Source organism: Patagioenas fasciata, chromosome 1 (assembly GCF_037038585.1).
Source record: "Patagioenas fasciata isolate bPatFas1 chromosome 1, bPatFas1.hap1, whole genome shotgun sequence".
In the NCBI taxonomy this organism is placed as follows: domain Eukaryota; kingdom Metazoa; phylum Chordata; class Aves; order Columbiformes; family Columbidae; genus Patagioenas; species Patagioenas fasciata.
This window is the reverse complement of record NC_092520.1, coordinates 66,523,419-66,538,154: the sequence shown is the minus strand read 5'-3', so window position 1 is coordinate 66,538,154 and position 14,736 is coordinate 66,523,419. Positions and strand designations below refer to the sequence as shown.

General features: G+C 38.9%; 1 protein-coding gene across 2 annotated transcripts in view; it reads right to left on the bottom strand.

Annotated features, from left to right (window-relative positions):
* Positions 1–14,736, bottom strand: part of UXS1 (UDP-glucuronate decarboxylase 1) — a 64,393-nt gene that overhangs the window by 28,443 nt on the left and 21,214 nt on the right. For both annotated transcript variants that reach the window (XM_065829549.2, XM_071807901.1), the window contains exons 5-6: positions 13,152–13,212; positions 6,796–6,976 (exon numbers count right to left, since the gene is read on the bottom strand). In XM_065829549.2, coding sequence (XP_065685621.2) covers positions 6,796–6,976; positions 13,152–13,212 — 242 coding nt within the window. The remainder of the gene's footprint in view (positions 1–6,795; positions 6,977–13,151; positions 13,213–14,736) is intronic.

Below are 14,736 nucleotides of genomic sequence, written 5' to 3'. Positions count from 1 at the left end.
AAATATTTAACTTTTTTCCTGAATCCTTAGTGAAGTGCACTTGCATATCTAGCCATGTTATGTTTTGCTAGATCAACTGTAATTGTCAAATCCATTGGGCAAGCTCATGGCTCCTGTGAGTGCACACTGGCTCTTCCGTAGCAGCCATGTCAAAGCGTACCCCAATCTGCATCTTTGCATTATTGCCCAACACAAAAAATATTGCAAAATAATTTATAATTATATTTTATTCACTGCTTACACTTACACTGTCGAGAGTGATCAAAATAAGGGGAAATTATTGCCAGTCAAACCTCATCACATACAACAATTAACTACTGGCATAAACAGAGGAACAGCTTCTAAGGCCTGTGTGACTCCATCACCCCAAGTTTTACCATCTTGACAGAGTAATGATATTTGACAGTCAGTATGCTCAAGCAAATGCCACAAAATATATCTACTTCTTATAGGTTGCCATGCTTCTCTTTGGTCTACAGCTGTTAATCTCTAGAATGGAGATGACCAGCTGCCTTACAAGGTGTCAAAACAGCCCAGAAAGCTAGAGATAGAATCCTGGCAGATGTGTCACACAGGTGAAGATTTATTCTCACATTAGAAAGTGCAGAGAAATACCATTTCATGTAGCAGACGGTGCTGCTATCTGCTCTCTTATCAACAGAAATTGTTATTTCCATTCACTCTCAACTCCAATGCAGCATCAAAAGAGAGCTTTTCACAGAAGGCAACCTAAAGTAGCAGCGCAATTGGTATCCAAAGACGGGCTGACACAGTGAGGGCTGGAAGCAAGTGCCTAGCTCAGGCTTGGCTCAAAGCCCTGCCCAGATTGCTAATGCAAATGGAACTTTTAGGATTCCGTCTGCAACATAAAAATAGTTAATTGAGCTGTATGATGAAGTATGGCAGAGGATAATTTCTCCTTGGTTTGGTCACTGTTGACATTGCAAGCTTCAGCAGTGAATAAAATGTAATCAAATTGTTCTGCAGGGTTTCTTGTGTTGGGGCAATAATGCACGGAAGTAGCGTGAGGTAAAGTTTAATTGGCACGTTGAACTTTGACTTGTCTCCTACAGATGAGCCACGAATAGGAATGAAATATATGACTGCCTCAACTTATGTCTCCGAACATGAGCATTCCCTTCCCACAGTGTGGCACTGTCACAAAACCAAAGAAAACGAGTTGACTAGAAGCTGATGGAAGTAATGTTCAGAGAAGCTGCTGATGGCTGCAGTAGGTAATTCAAGCACAGCAGCTCAGAGAAATGAGCAATTCAACAGCTAAAGCCACCTGCAGCCACTGCAGAGCTGAACTCTGACCTAAGTTTTATGCTGTTTCTTTCTACCTATTCCTTCACAACCCTTTCAAAATCTAGTTTTCATCAAGCTGTGGGTGGTATTTTTGCAGAGCGAAAATGCCGGTTCAAAAGCGCCGTGGTCAGTTAGTAACTTACTGCTTGGTACTAGTCTGTCAAAGCAGAAGTGAAGGCCTTCCTGTCTTCCTACCTCCATCCACTTCATTTTTGTTGTTTCTTAAATACCTGCTAAATTTTTGACACATTGAAGGTGCTACAGGAACACTTCCTTAAATTATACATGGCAATTCAGATGAGCAGGGCCAAAAACTACCTTTCCTTTCTCTGCATCAGGATACAGGTAGGCCTGTGATTATCCAAGTGGCTGTCTAATTGTTAGCTAGAGACAAATGCAAACAAAATAGAAAATGCCAAAGATTCCTTAAAATCTTCAAATTTATTAATTTATATACAAGAAGCTACATGTAATGGACAGTGGTCAAAAAAAAAAAACCAGGAGAAAGATAAAGCACTCTCCTCCTCCTAGTCCTTCTACATTATTTTGTTTCCCAGCTGGCAATTGCTTCAAATGAAACACAGAGGGAGCTGAGACAAAAATATTTTCTTTGCCAGACATGGTCTTGCCTGTCTGAGGCTGGTTTGTCACAGAATACGTCCTCCCATATGCACAGAGAAAAATAGATCCCTGTGATAAAAAGGTTCAGCAAGAGCTGAACTAGCAGAGGATGGAAGATGGGGCATTTGCCAAGTGTCAGATGGTCATCTTCTAGATCAAAGGGATGTGCAATGAGGCAGCTCCAGGACTTTCACCACTTGCTTAGGAAGGGTTCTTTAGAATATTGAGCTTTAGACCAGGTATAAACATCACTGGTTTTTCAAAATGTTTAGAGAGAATGTTGGACATTTCAAAAGGGTGGCAAGGGAAGTTTTTACCCCAAACTGGTCACATTTGAGCCATCAAGCTAAGGATATTGAGACAAGTCCAATTATTTCTCCATCCACCTTCCCTCTTTCAACTGTCAGGTCTAAGAAATGCATACTTTTTTTTGGTGTCAGAATTTCAGCAGGCCAGTCAGACATGCCACACCAAGCCATCTGCCCAGCTTGGCTGACAACCACGTGTCCTCTAACACAAAGCTGTCACTTACTGAAGACAGTGTGCAACCTAAACTCTCCTCAAGCCAGAGCTGTGGAAAGCTATCCTAGCTACAGCTCTTCAGAGGATTAACTCTTTGGGTGCTTGGGACAGCATCTACTGGAGGATAGGAAAAAAAATTATGCATCTTGTGATTGACCTCCACCCCTAAAGAAAAAAAAGTTTTACAACATTTTATTATGCCTACTAAGAAGCCATGAGCTAGCTTCGTAATTAAGCCATAGAGCAATTAATTGAAAACAACCGTGAGAAAGGTTGAGGAAAGCTTTTTGTAGATAGGTATGGACCCTAAAAGAAGAACAAATGGTAATAATAAAATTCTGCAAGTTTTGTAGGTAACTCATATCAGGGGCCTGAACTCTGTAAGTCACTGTGAGAAGAGCAGTGAGTAGTCTACCCAGCATAGGACAGTAGATCAGTGGTAAAATAAACATTCTTCTTGTTACAGTTTTGCTGAAAAAGAGCAAAAACTTAAATCTATTACAAAATAGACACTGGCATAAACATTCAAGCCATTGGGTACACAGTGACAAATACAGAAATCCATGATCAATATAATAAATAAAGTTCTAGTAACATATTGCAAGGTCAACAGCATCTAAAATTCGTCAGTTGTGTCCTTTCCTACATGAAAAGCTAAAAAACCCCTATAATTTAGTATACATGTAATCTGTAACACCTAAATCCAGACATAAATGTTCAATCTTGTGTTTTTCTTAATGCTAAACAAGTATGATAAATATAACCACTCACTTTTACAAAATATTGCATTAAATCTACCCTCCTTCATAACATCTCTGTTTTCCAGCCATATCACCGCATGTGTTCTGTGCGCTTCTTAAGTGAATAGTAAGGGTAGAATCTACCACCTTTCCCATGACAGGAAATTACATTCCTTCCTATAAAGGAAAGAACTACATCTTCAATTTTGGCCTTCAACGTGTCACAGTACCAGGACAGACTAAACGGGTCAGTAAGTCCACTAAGCACCTGCATCCATCACTGTACTTGGCAATCAGGAAGTACTAAGCAGAAAAGCTTTGATCAGAAGTGTGCAAACAGGTTTCTACGGCTTAAATGTATGAAATTTTCTTGTAAAGAACAGTTATGCCAATTCCATTACCGTAGGTCAGGCCCGAGAAGCTGACACAGTGAAGCAAAACATTTCTATTGCACTGAACTGAAAAGGACTACAAATACAAATTCATTTTCCTGATGTTTAAAATGTTGCCTGTAACTTAAGGCAAATGAGAACAACTTTATAAAGATTTACCACATTGCTCATGCTGGAGTATTTTTGGAGAGCTTTACAGGAGACCCAGCCACCACTGCACTTTGCTCTGGACAAACAAAATTAAGCACCATGTGTTATCTTCTGCCTTGCCATGACTTCCCCTAATCATACAATTTAAAACCATCCAGTTTAATGTATGAAGTATCTGGCAGAGGGAGTGAAGACTAAGGGGAGAAAAATCTGGGATGGAAGTAATGAAGCAAAAAAAACCCAAATCAAAACAAAACAAAACAAAAAACAACAAAAAACCCAATATATTGAAGGCACTCAGATAAAAAATTAGAAGCTGTATTTGTATTCACTGTAAGTTCCCTGTGAAATGACTTGGAGACTAAGAAATTCTGGGATGCTGTAGAAAAGCATTTAGTAAAATGTTATCATTCTTCTCGTCTGTTCTCCAACTAATATCTGTGTGACATAACACTACGGTTTGCAGGAACATGAGCCACAGAACTCTCAAGTAACCATCTTAAGGAGCTTGTCATCTTAAAGAATGCAGAGAATTAGAGGCAAAAAATAAGCAAAGGTGGATTTTAATACTTTTTTTCTGAAAATAGAGAAAAGAGTAATAAGAGAATCTTTTCTTTATACACCACCCCTCAGAACAGAAAATTGTCTTCCTGTATCAAAAAACCTCATTTAATAGTGGATTAAACCTCAACATAAGCATTAGGCTGAAATGAAAATATCTTTAAAAATTCCAAATACTTTAAAAACAGAGAACTCAAGTACAACTTAAAATAACATTTAATACAACTACTATGTAAAGTTTTAAAAGTTTTCTTTTCAGGTTTTGTGTTTTGTTTTGTTTTTTTTTTCTTTCTATTTTCTGCCTTTCAAGATTTCTAAACTACTTTCTATTAAATTCAGGGCCTTTGTTCTTCTGCTTGAAAAAGCCTAAGTGAAAGCTATGTTCTTGTCAGTTTTCTACTGACATCTCCAAATGCTAAAGCAAAGGAAATTCTAGTGGAGGAGAAGAAAGTCATTCAGCACTACAGTTAACTACAGTTATCTCAGGGCTAATCGATAAAATGTGTGTTTAGGCGATTTATTACTGTCTCTGGCCAATCTAGATCACGATCCAAGAATGCTGAGTGCCACTTCATGTCATGGATCAAAGATAATGACTCAAACTAGGCAGGTTGTGTGAAAGCATCACTTTGAAGCTAAGAAGAAAAAAAAATGCATCAAGAAATTTAGCGAAAGCTATAAATCTTAAGCCCAAACTCACTTCTCATATCAGAAGTGGGAACATTGTCCTTTCTAGATCGGAAATAAAGCAGAGATCACTCTCACTGGAATTTAAGTGTCAAACATCCCTATATGACCATGTTTAAACAGGACAACAAATAAACCAAAGTTCTTCACATACGAACTTTCTTCTGTAATGACTTCGTAGTAATTCTGATTTCTGCTTAAAAGTAAAAAAGAAGAAACTGGGACTAAGAAATATCAATCCATATGCCTAACTTGTTAATCTGTTATAAGTATCTCTCATTGCTTCACCTTCCTTCCTCAGCCCCCCTTTCCTATGTTGGAATATAAACTCTGGACTGATATGAAATTTCAGCATGTTCCTCTACTAGTACATTGAAGTTAATTTAGTTTTATTATTTAGTCATGCCAGCTTTAATTTATGCTGTTGGAGGATAAGGAGACATTCAATAAACTGCCCACTAAATAACATGTCATAATTTGTTGTCAGTACAAAATGGGGAATTGCTGACTTAATTACATAAAACATGGGAGAGGTAGTCAAAGGATCTCAGAAGTCCCATTAATTAGTCCCTAGTAATTGCTCCACAGTATTAGCAACGATAACTCTCCGAGAAGGTCTCAGGCATAATCAGTCAGAAAGAAGGTAACTCAGGGGAAAGATTAGAAAAGCTGACAAACTGAACTGACTGAGATATGAGCTACCAGCACCTGGAGGCAATTAATAAGATCCTAGTCCCATTATCCTGTCAGTGAAGGGAGAAGTTTGAAGTAAAACAACTGAACCAGGGCATCGTCTGAGCGGAGAAGGAGCAAGCATTTGCAGGACTGTTCCAGTTGTGTCGTCAGAAATTCATTGTAAGTAATAATACAAGAGATGTGATTGCTAGAGATTTTCCCTGTGAAATTCCACTCATTAGAATTCATCAAGGATTAAAAAAATACAACTTCAGATACAGCTACATTGCTACACAGTTTTAAAGGGATGGACCAAGACCACGAGCACTGTAGTGTAATTTGAGTAACATTTTCATTGATTCACTATATTACTTACATACTCCCAAAACAGTCTACAAATGCATATATCTCTCAAATGCAGCTGCGTCAATGCTATCTCACAATTTGGCATAATAGGTTGCGGTTTATAATAGTTTAGATGTTGAGTTACTTCTATTTCTTCAAAGCACAATTGTTTTTGTTTGTTTGCTTAGTTTTTGTTGTTGTTGGCTTCTTTTTTTAAACTGGGGAAATTCGGTGCTGCCATTTTCCTATCCTACAGGCTGTGGAATGCTTGTACCTAAAGTAGGAGCAATGTTATCCACAGAGGACACAAAGGCAACTAAAGAAAATGAGTTGAGCTGCCCTCTGGAAGGGCTTATATGCTCCTCTCAACTGACTGTACACAGTTGCAGGATATAAGCCACCTAGGGTAACTGTAGCCCCGAATTAAACTTCTCAGTTCATGACATCTAGACCGCAGACTCTGCCTGCATAAGCCTGAGCAGGCACAGGGATGTGGGACAATGGATGGGACAGAAAGACTGACCCATTGCCACCTTGCCTTCTCACAAAATCAGTCACATTAGGAAGTTTCCAAGATTTCCTTTCTCGCATACACTCTGAAAGGAAGAACTCAAAATGCTCTGAAGCTCTCACCCCACACTGGTCACAGAAATTAGGCTAATAATAAGCAAAGAATACAAGTATTAGACAGACCAATCCAGAACTCAGTGCACAAATTTTCTTTATTTACAGACATACATCTTTATAAGGGTAAAGCACAACAAAGTGCATATGCCAACAAAGAGACTACTCACCTTCAATGTACAGGGGCTCAACGACATCGTGATTTATCAGTTCGAAGTTCTCATGACCAATCCAGTGCTCCACATTTCTTTTCCTGCCCGTAAAGAAGTTGTCCACAACTGTAACCTCATGGCCATCCATCATTAGTTTGTCAGTAAGATGAGAACCCACAAACCCTGCTCCTCCAGTTATCTGCGTTAGGACAGTTGGTATAAATTTCTTTTTCTTTTTACAGAAACACCAGACAAAGGCTACAAACACGAAGACAGAAGAACAGTAGCTTTCAGATCTTTGCTTACCCCAGGGGAAACAACTCCATTTCCATGCTTCATTTTTTTAATGCAATATTTACAGCATTTAAAATTTCAAGAGAGATGCTTGACGTATTTCATCACTGTCAGCCTAGAAATTCAGCTAACCATCCACATCAACAAAATCTCTTTTTCAGATTAGATAATTTTCCTTTTTTCCTTCAAATTGGATTGTGCCCTTTTATTTGACAGCAAAGCCTAAAAAGACCCAAAAAGTTAAGAGAAGAATTGTCTATGATTCCCATTTCTGAGAAAAAAAGACAACAGAATGCCAGGTTGTTTCTGTGTAAGTTTTGTAGTATCAGAAATGTCAAATCCAGCTTCTGTCTGGTTTAAATGAGAGACTTGTTGGGTACTCTAAGTACTACAAATTCTTCCCCTCTTCAGAAAAAGAAGAAAGGGTATTCTTAGATAAAAGCAAGTCTTCAGGACTTCTCATCTGAAATATCTGCTAAAACTGAAATTATCCCTTTTGTATTTTAATGTGTATAGCCCACATCCTGTCATTCTGTTTTCAGCCTCTTATACCATTAGCTCCAACATCCAGCAGTTGCCTGTCTTGGAACTTTATGCTGTTTTACTGCAAAGAAATAAGCAGAAATAAAATATTAACTTTTACTCTTGTTCCGTTGCAGGTGTAGAAGTAATGAAGTTCCTCATTTTTTCCCTTTCTGGACCTCAGTCTTTAACAGTAGACAAACAAACAAAATCACTAACTCAGTACTGAAGCAGTCAACACAATAAGCAGTAGAAGTGCAAGTTGTGTGACACATCCAGACAGACATATCTAGGAAGCAATTATTTTCCCTGCACTTCATAAGCTATTTTCAAGAACACACAAAGACATGACAGATCATCACTCAAAGAATTAAAGGACTTGTAGAAGCCCTGTGTGGCATCAGCTACATTATGAGTGCATGATCAAATTCACATTTTGAAAGTGATTCAGGCATTGATGTCCACTCTTCAGCTGCAGTGACAATTAACCAAACAACAAAAGGACATGGTGAAATTGTCAAGCAGAAATCTAATGAATGGATGATGTGCTACAATGGCAAAGTGCTGTGTGGAGAAGGATGTAGATGCCTGATGTTCCCTTTGGACTAGTCAAAGCCACTTATCCTGCCCTCTCTCCCTCCATCCACTACTGAAAAAAGCCAGATGAGCAGAAATATTAAAAAAAAAAACAAGCAAGAAAAACCCCACAAACCATCAAGGAAAAAAAACCCAAACACACACATAAAAACCAAAACACAGGGAAATCACACAGGCAAATAGGGAGCTATCAAAAACTGAAAAGGAAAAAATATAATGACATCTGTTTTCTTCTGTAAAAACTTGAATGTCTACTGCCCACTTCTTGCATTCTCATACTTGCTTTTCTTCTTAAAAATTCACAGCCATTAGTATGTCAAAGACACTATGTACCAGTTAATAAAAGAATCATTTAGTTGGCCTATTTAGTATTCTTCTGGGTTTGTCAAGGCTTCCCTGTAGCAGATTCAATATGTGATTCAGTTCCTTGACAAACCTAAACAACAAGGAGGATTTAGGAGAAGACTTCTTCAAAAAATAAATAAATTCGCAGGGCTCTCACTATTCCATAACAGAGAGAAGAGAAGAAGAGGTTTCTGGCAAAATGCTGTAAACAAGGAAAGAAGGGTAGTAACTGAGGGAGAACAGCCCTTTGCCAGGTGCTACCACTCACCGAGGGAAAAATAATTTGCATGGAAAACCTACTGCCATAAATTTATCCTGACTTGAACCAAGCTGCAGTCTTGCTAAATGTTTCAAGGGTTTTGCCTTTTTGTGGTGATCAGGACAAAAGTTTTCTGTAGATGATCTGAACCTATTCCTTCAACTGAGGCCCAAAGAAATGCCCTGTAGCTACTTGTATTTCCAGGATTCTAGAGAAGACAAACTCAACATTTGCAATATGCCTTTAGTGTAGTTAAGAGACGGTGTCTTCTTCTCCATCTCCCTTTTGGAAAAAAACAACCAAAGCAAGCACTGCTTACAGGCACTCTTATATGCTACAAGCAAGCAAAAAAAAAAAAAAAAAATAAAAAAAAGCACAAACCAATTTTGTCTAGGAAGAAGTTTCCAATTATTTTAAATCTCTGTTTTACAACAAACTTATATTAGCTTTATTAACATATCACTTCCCTGGGTATTAGATGAAGAACTACTTGGAAAAGGAGCTGAATTTCCCCAGTAAACAACTGTGTAAATTAATTGTTTTATCATTACTTGAGGCTACATTAAAACAGATGATTTATCACTGAAGCTCTCTGTACAACCTTCCTGTAATCCTTCACAAAAACAAGGTCGATATACTTAATTTCTAAATATGACTTCCTGCAAATAACAACAACATATTAATCTACAAAATCATATACTGTATGTGAATTATTTCCATATCTGAATTGAAGCATGAGCACCTGAAGCTTAAATACACATTCTTTAATAAGGCATCATTGATAAAAATAATTAATTACTTAGTAGTGCTTGATAACTTCAGCATCTACTATAAAGCACAACTATAACTGGTAATTTCCTCCACTAGAGGCACTTAAAGGTTTACTCATTTGCCAGACAAGTTAATTTCCTGCTGTCTGAAGTCAGATTCAAAACATCTAATGCTCCACATGGAATTCTTTTAATAATTATTTTATGTTTTAATTAGTCTATCATATTCAATTCAGAAAAAAACAAAAACAAACCCCAAAACACTAAACAGATTGAACCTATGTTAACACTATCATGCATAATATTAACAGAATTCCTCCTCTTGTATACAAAAGCCTGTGGCCAAGTCACTTCAGAGAACTGAGCAAGTAGATCAATCATGGACAATGGGATGAAGACCTGACCTCTTTTGAATGCAAGTGCCGGAGTATCTCGTCTCAGCTGAAATACAACCCCCACTAGCAACTACCTCCAAACAGACGCAGTGTAATAAAAAGTAACTGCTAGAACTGTTGCCTGTAGGTATCTCCAGGTTGCAGCTGGAGATGGCATTCAGAGAAAAATCTCAATTTAGGATTCCAGGAAAAGAAGCAGTATCAATAGAACGTGAAGCAAATCAACTACCAAAGCTCACTTGGCTTGCCGATTTTTAGAATCATAGAATCATTTCTGTTAGAAGAGAACCACAGGATCATTGAGTCCAAGCATAACCTACCTGTAGCACTAAACCATGTCCCTAAGAAACTCATCTTAGCACCTCTTAAACACCTCCAGGGACACTGACTCCACCACTTCCCTGGGCAGCCTGTTCCAATGCCTGACAACCCCCTCCAGGAAGATTTTTTTCCTAATATCAAATCTAAACCTCCCCTGGTGCAACCTGAGGTCATTTCTTCTTGTCCTATCACTTGTTACTTGGGAGAAGAGACCAAGCCCCTCCATGCTACAACCTCTTTTCAGGTAGTTGCAGAGCGTGAGTAAGGGTAACAGAACACTGGAACAGGCTACTCAGGGGGGTGTGGAGTCTCCTACTCTGGAGTCATTCAAAACCTGCCTGGACACATTCCTGTGTAACCTCATCTAGGTGTTCCTGCTCCGGTGGATAGACTGGACTACACGATCTTTAGAGGTCCCTTCCAATTCCTAACATTCTGTGATAAGGTCTTCTCTCAGCCTCCTTTTCTCCAGGCTAAACAGCCCCAGTTCCCTCAGCCGCTCCTCATCAGATTTGTGCTCCAGACCCCTCGCCAGCTTTGCTGCCCTTCTCTGAACTCTCTCTAGTACCTCAATGTCCTTCTTATGATGAGGGGCCCAAAACTGAACACAGGATTCAAGGTGGGGCCTCACCAGCACTGAGTACAGGGAGACAATCAGTGCCCTAGTCCTGCTGGCCACACTATTCCTGTTACAAGCCAGGATGCTGTTGGCCTTTTTGGCCACCTGGGCACACTGCGGGCTCATGTTCAGCTGACTGTCGATCAACACCCCCAGATCCTTTTCCGCCAGGCAGCTTTCCAGCCACTCTTCCCCGAGCCTGCAGCACTCCCTGGGGTTGATGTGACCCAAGTACAGGACCCAGCACTTGGCCTTGTTAAACCTCATACAATTGGCCTCAGTCCAATGATTGAGCTGGTCCAGATCCCTCTGTATGGTCTTCCCACCCTCCAGAAGATCAACACTCCCACCCAATTTGGTGTCATCTACAAACTTACTAAGAGTGCACTCAACCTCTTCATTCAGATCACTGATGAAGAGATTAAACAGAACTGGCCTCAATACCAAACCCCGGGGAACACCACTTGTGACCGGCCACCAACTGGATTTGGCTCCATTCACCATGACTCTTCGGGCCCGGCCATCCAGCCAGTTCTTTATCCATCGCAGAGTACGCCCACCCAGGTCATGAGCTGCCAGCTTCTCCAGAAGAATGCTGTGGGATACGGTGTCAAAGGCTTTACTGAAGTCTAAGCCTTGTGTTTACTGCCAAGAAATTTCAAAGTGTCATGCAAAGTCTATGTGAGTCCTCGATATGCTGACTCCAGCTACTCAAAATTTTCCCTGAAGGACTTCGACAGGAATGTTCAATTATAACAGAATGAAACTGCTCATGTGAGCAGGAGGTTTGTGGAAGCCCATCTGAGTTCCTACTGAACTAGTCCCCAGCCATGAGGGAGAAGAAACGACTGAACAACTCACTGATTCTTTTGGCCAGCTTTTTCTTCACTGATTCAAATTCTGCAAAATATGCGGTCATCAAATAGCTATTCACCTCCAGGTCACCAGAAAACAACTATTTGCTACTATTCCAACTATTTGCCATCACTGTGGAAGAAACAGACTTCATCAAAATTTCCAGTATCTTTCAGAAGCAAAGTTTCAAAGTTAGTACTGAGAGTTTCATAACCTATTAACAGCTTGCACCAATACTTTATTTGAAAGTTTCTTCCTGCTGACACAAAAAATATGAGGTAACTTTAAGTTAACTTTATTACATGTGGACATATGAGCACATGATTTCAGAATTTTCAGAATTAAGCCTCTCTCTGATATTTTCCTCAGTGTACCTTCCATATTCAACAAGGAAACAGAAAGCCTACAGGTCTATCTCCTTCAGACTGTCACAAAAATGATGGTATAACACTGAAGAACTAAGCTAATTCCATAAGGTTCTTTATAAAGTTTAGCAATAGCAGTGAAGACTACTGTCTAACAACGCAGTAAAAACAAAATTTGGTTTTTTATTTTGTCTTTTCAATGTTTTTCTTCAAAATTTTGAAGAGTCAAAGCAAAGCAGAACAGCAGATAAGTTAGGCACTTTAGTAAGGATTTGTCCCAGACTTTGCTCTCTACTACAGAGGCAGAAATTCTGTATTTACAGATCTTAAGTAGTTATAGTTTCTCTGCCTCTTCAAAATGCATGGACTTTTTTTTTCCCCTAGGACAGAGAGAAACAAACAAACAAAAAAAGATAAGGACATATCTAACTTCAAGTGTTTGTAGACAAAACTGGAAAGCCGACATTTAAGAATGTCTTGGATGACTCCTTGTCCTGACTTAACCTGCCTTCCTCTTCCACCCTAAATCACCTGTCATGCTTCAAAATATCAGTAACAACACACAAGATAACAGAGATGAACATTCTCTCAGCCTCATTCCCCAGTCCTTCTGAAGAATGCTGCAGAGCAGCTACTTTTCTAGCCTTATGACTAGATTTTGTCTAATTCTATCACACAAGCTTTCTGTCAAGATGTGCCTAAAATGTTTCCCAGTCTCTGCAAGTTTAATCCACCTGGGAGCAGACACAAAGACCCTTTGGCAATGCACTCCTGAGACGCTGCAAGCAGAGAACAGTAGCTTAATTGGCAAATCAAACCTCCAAATCAGAGCCCAAGTCTACTATCAATATGATGAGTCTGAGAACATCAGAGTAAGTGAAGCACTACTCTAACCACCGTGCAACACATATGACATCCAAGGTAATCTACTTGACTCCTGCTTATGTCTTTAGTTAATCCTACAAGACTGATTACAATCCACAGAACATTTTTTATTTCCCCAAAATAACCCCTGAGCAAACGCCAACTTACCAGGATTCTTTTACGATCCTTTTCTGACAAAAATTTCACTGGTGGATATTTCTGGGTGAAACTACACAACATTTCAAAACAGAGAAGAAAAAACAAGTTAAGTTTCAGCCTTGCTGCTTCTTTCACATATCTGTCTTTGAAATATGAAAACCTACTCTGGCAATCTCCCATTTTTGAAGTTCTACTAAGGGTACGTTTCCTCCTTTTGTCTACAGAAGGATCTTGGCCAACATAAGAACATGCCTACGCATTGTAAAAGCATAGTGAAAAATAGCAAAATTTATCTGCAAAAAGTGCTTTTAAAATTTCTGCTTAATTGACTTTCTCAAATGAATCACCTGTCTTCTATCTTTCGGGAGCTTCTGCTGGTGCCAGACATGACATCACAAAAGAATAAAATACTAAAACACAAACTTTTTTGCCTTTTTTTTTTTTTTTTAAAGCTTTAAAAAGCAAATGACTTCTGGAAAAGAAAGCAACTTACCTTGACTTACCACACTGACTTCAAGCAATTCTCCTTAAAGTTTCAATGTGAAGTTTAGAGTATAAAGTTTTAATTGTCCTTAAAGGTTCACAATAATCAATGTAAAGTTTACAATCAGAATGTTGAAGAAACTCTTCTTAAGATATGTCAACATTTTTTACCAGAGAGTTTATTCAGTACAAAAGCTAATCTTGATTTTCTTCAGCTAGAATGTTATTGTTTTGATGGTCTTCAAATTACTTTCACTTATATTTTTTGCACCTTCTTCTTTACAGGAACTTAAACTAAAACATCCTAAAATAAAATAACGTGATATACAAACCTGAGGTGCTCTTTCAAGCTTAAAACTGATGCTTAGAGCCTCAAACAATTTAATGGACCTAGACTTATATCACTTCTTTTTCTCCCTACTGGCATGCATTCTGCGTTTAGCAACAAACTCCTTCAAAGGAAGGTGTGAAAGGTGGTGTGAATTTTATTTTATTTATTCCCATAAGCACCATTGTAGTCTTGGCAATATTTTAAAAGCTCAGGTTTTTCTTAACTAAATATCAATGTGACACTGGACAGAAATCAAACTCAGGTTGCTCTTCTCCTCCAGTAAGCCCACACACTAGAGATACAATTGGATGTAGCAAACAGGGGATGTATGTGCCAAGAGTTCACAATGACATTTTCATCTACTCACAAACAGACTCTGATTGAACTGACTCTACACCTCTGATCTGGAAGCACCTCCTCTGCTTCTAACCTGCAGTACTGGCTCTACACAAATTCTTCAGAGGCAAAGCACAGAGGCTTCTGTACTTGCGTCAACTTTCCGTCCCTGAGTGAAAGCCATTTTCAGTTTCCTGAAGAGGGGAAATACGGCAGCAGAATCTTCCAATGTTATGCACACAGGATGACTGAAATAAGAAGCTATCTACACTCACTTTGTATCATTACATGAGTCACTAACAGTAACCCTATTCTTTGATTTAAGCTGAAGCAATGAGAAACCGCAGTGTGTAAGTATAACACAGACATGTAAAACAACCTTCCTGTGAGAGAAGGGCAAGTCCACCAATAATAGCAAGAGGTTCATAGAGTTAAGAAAAAGAT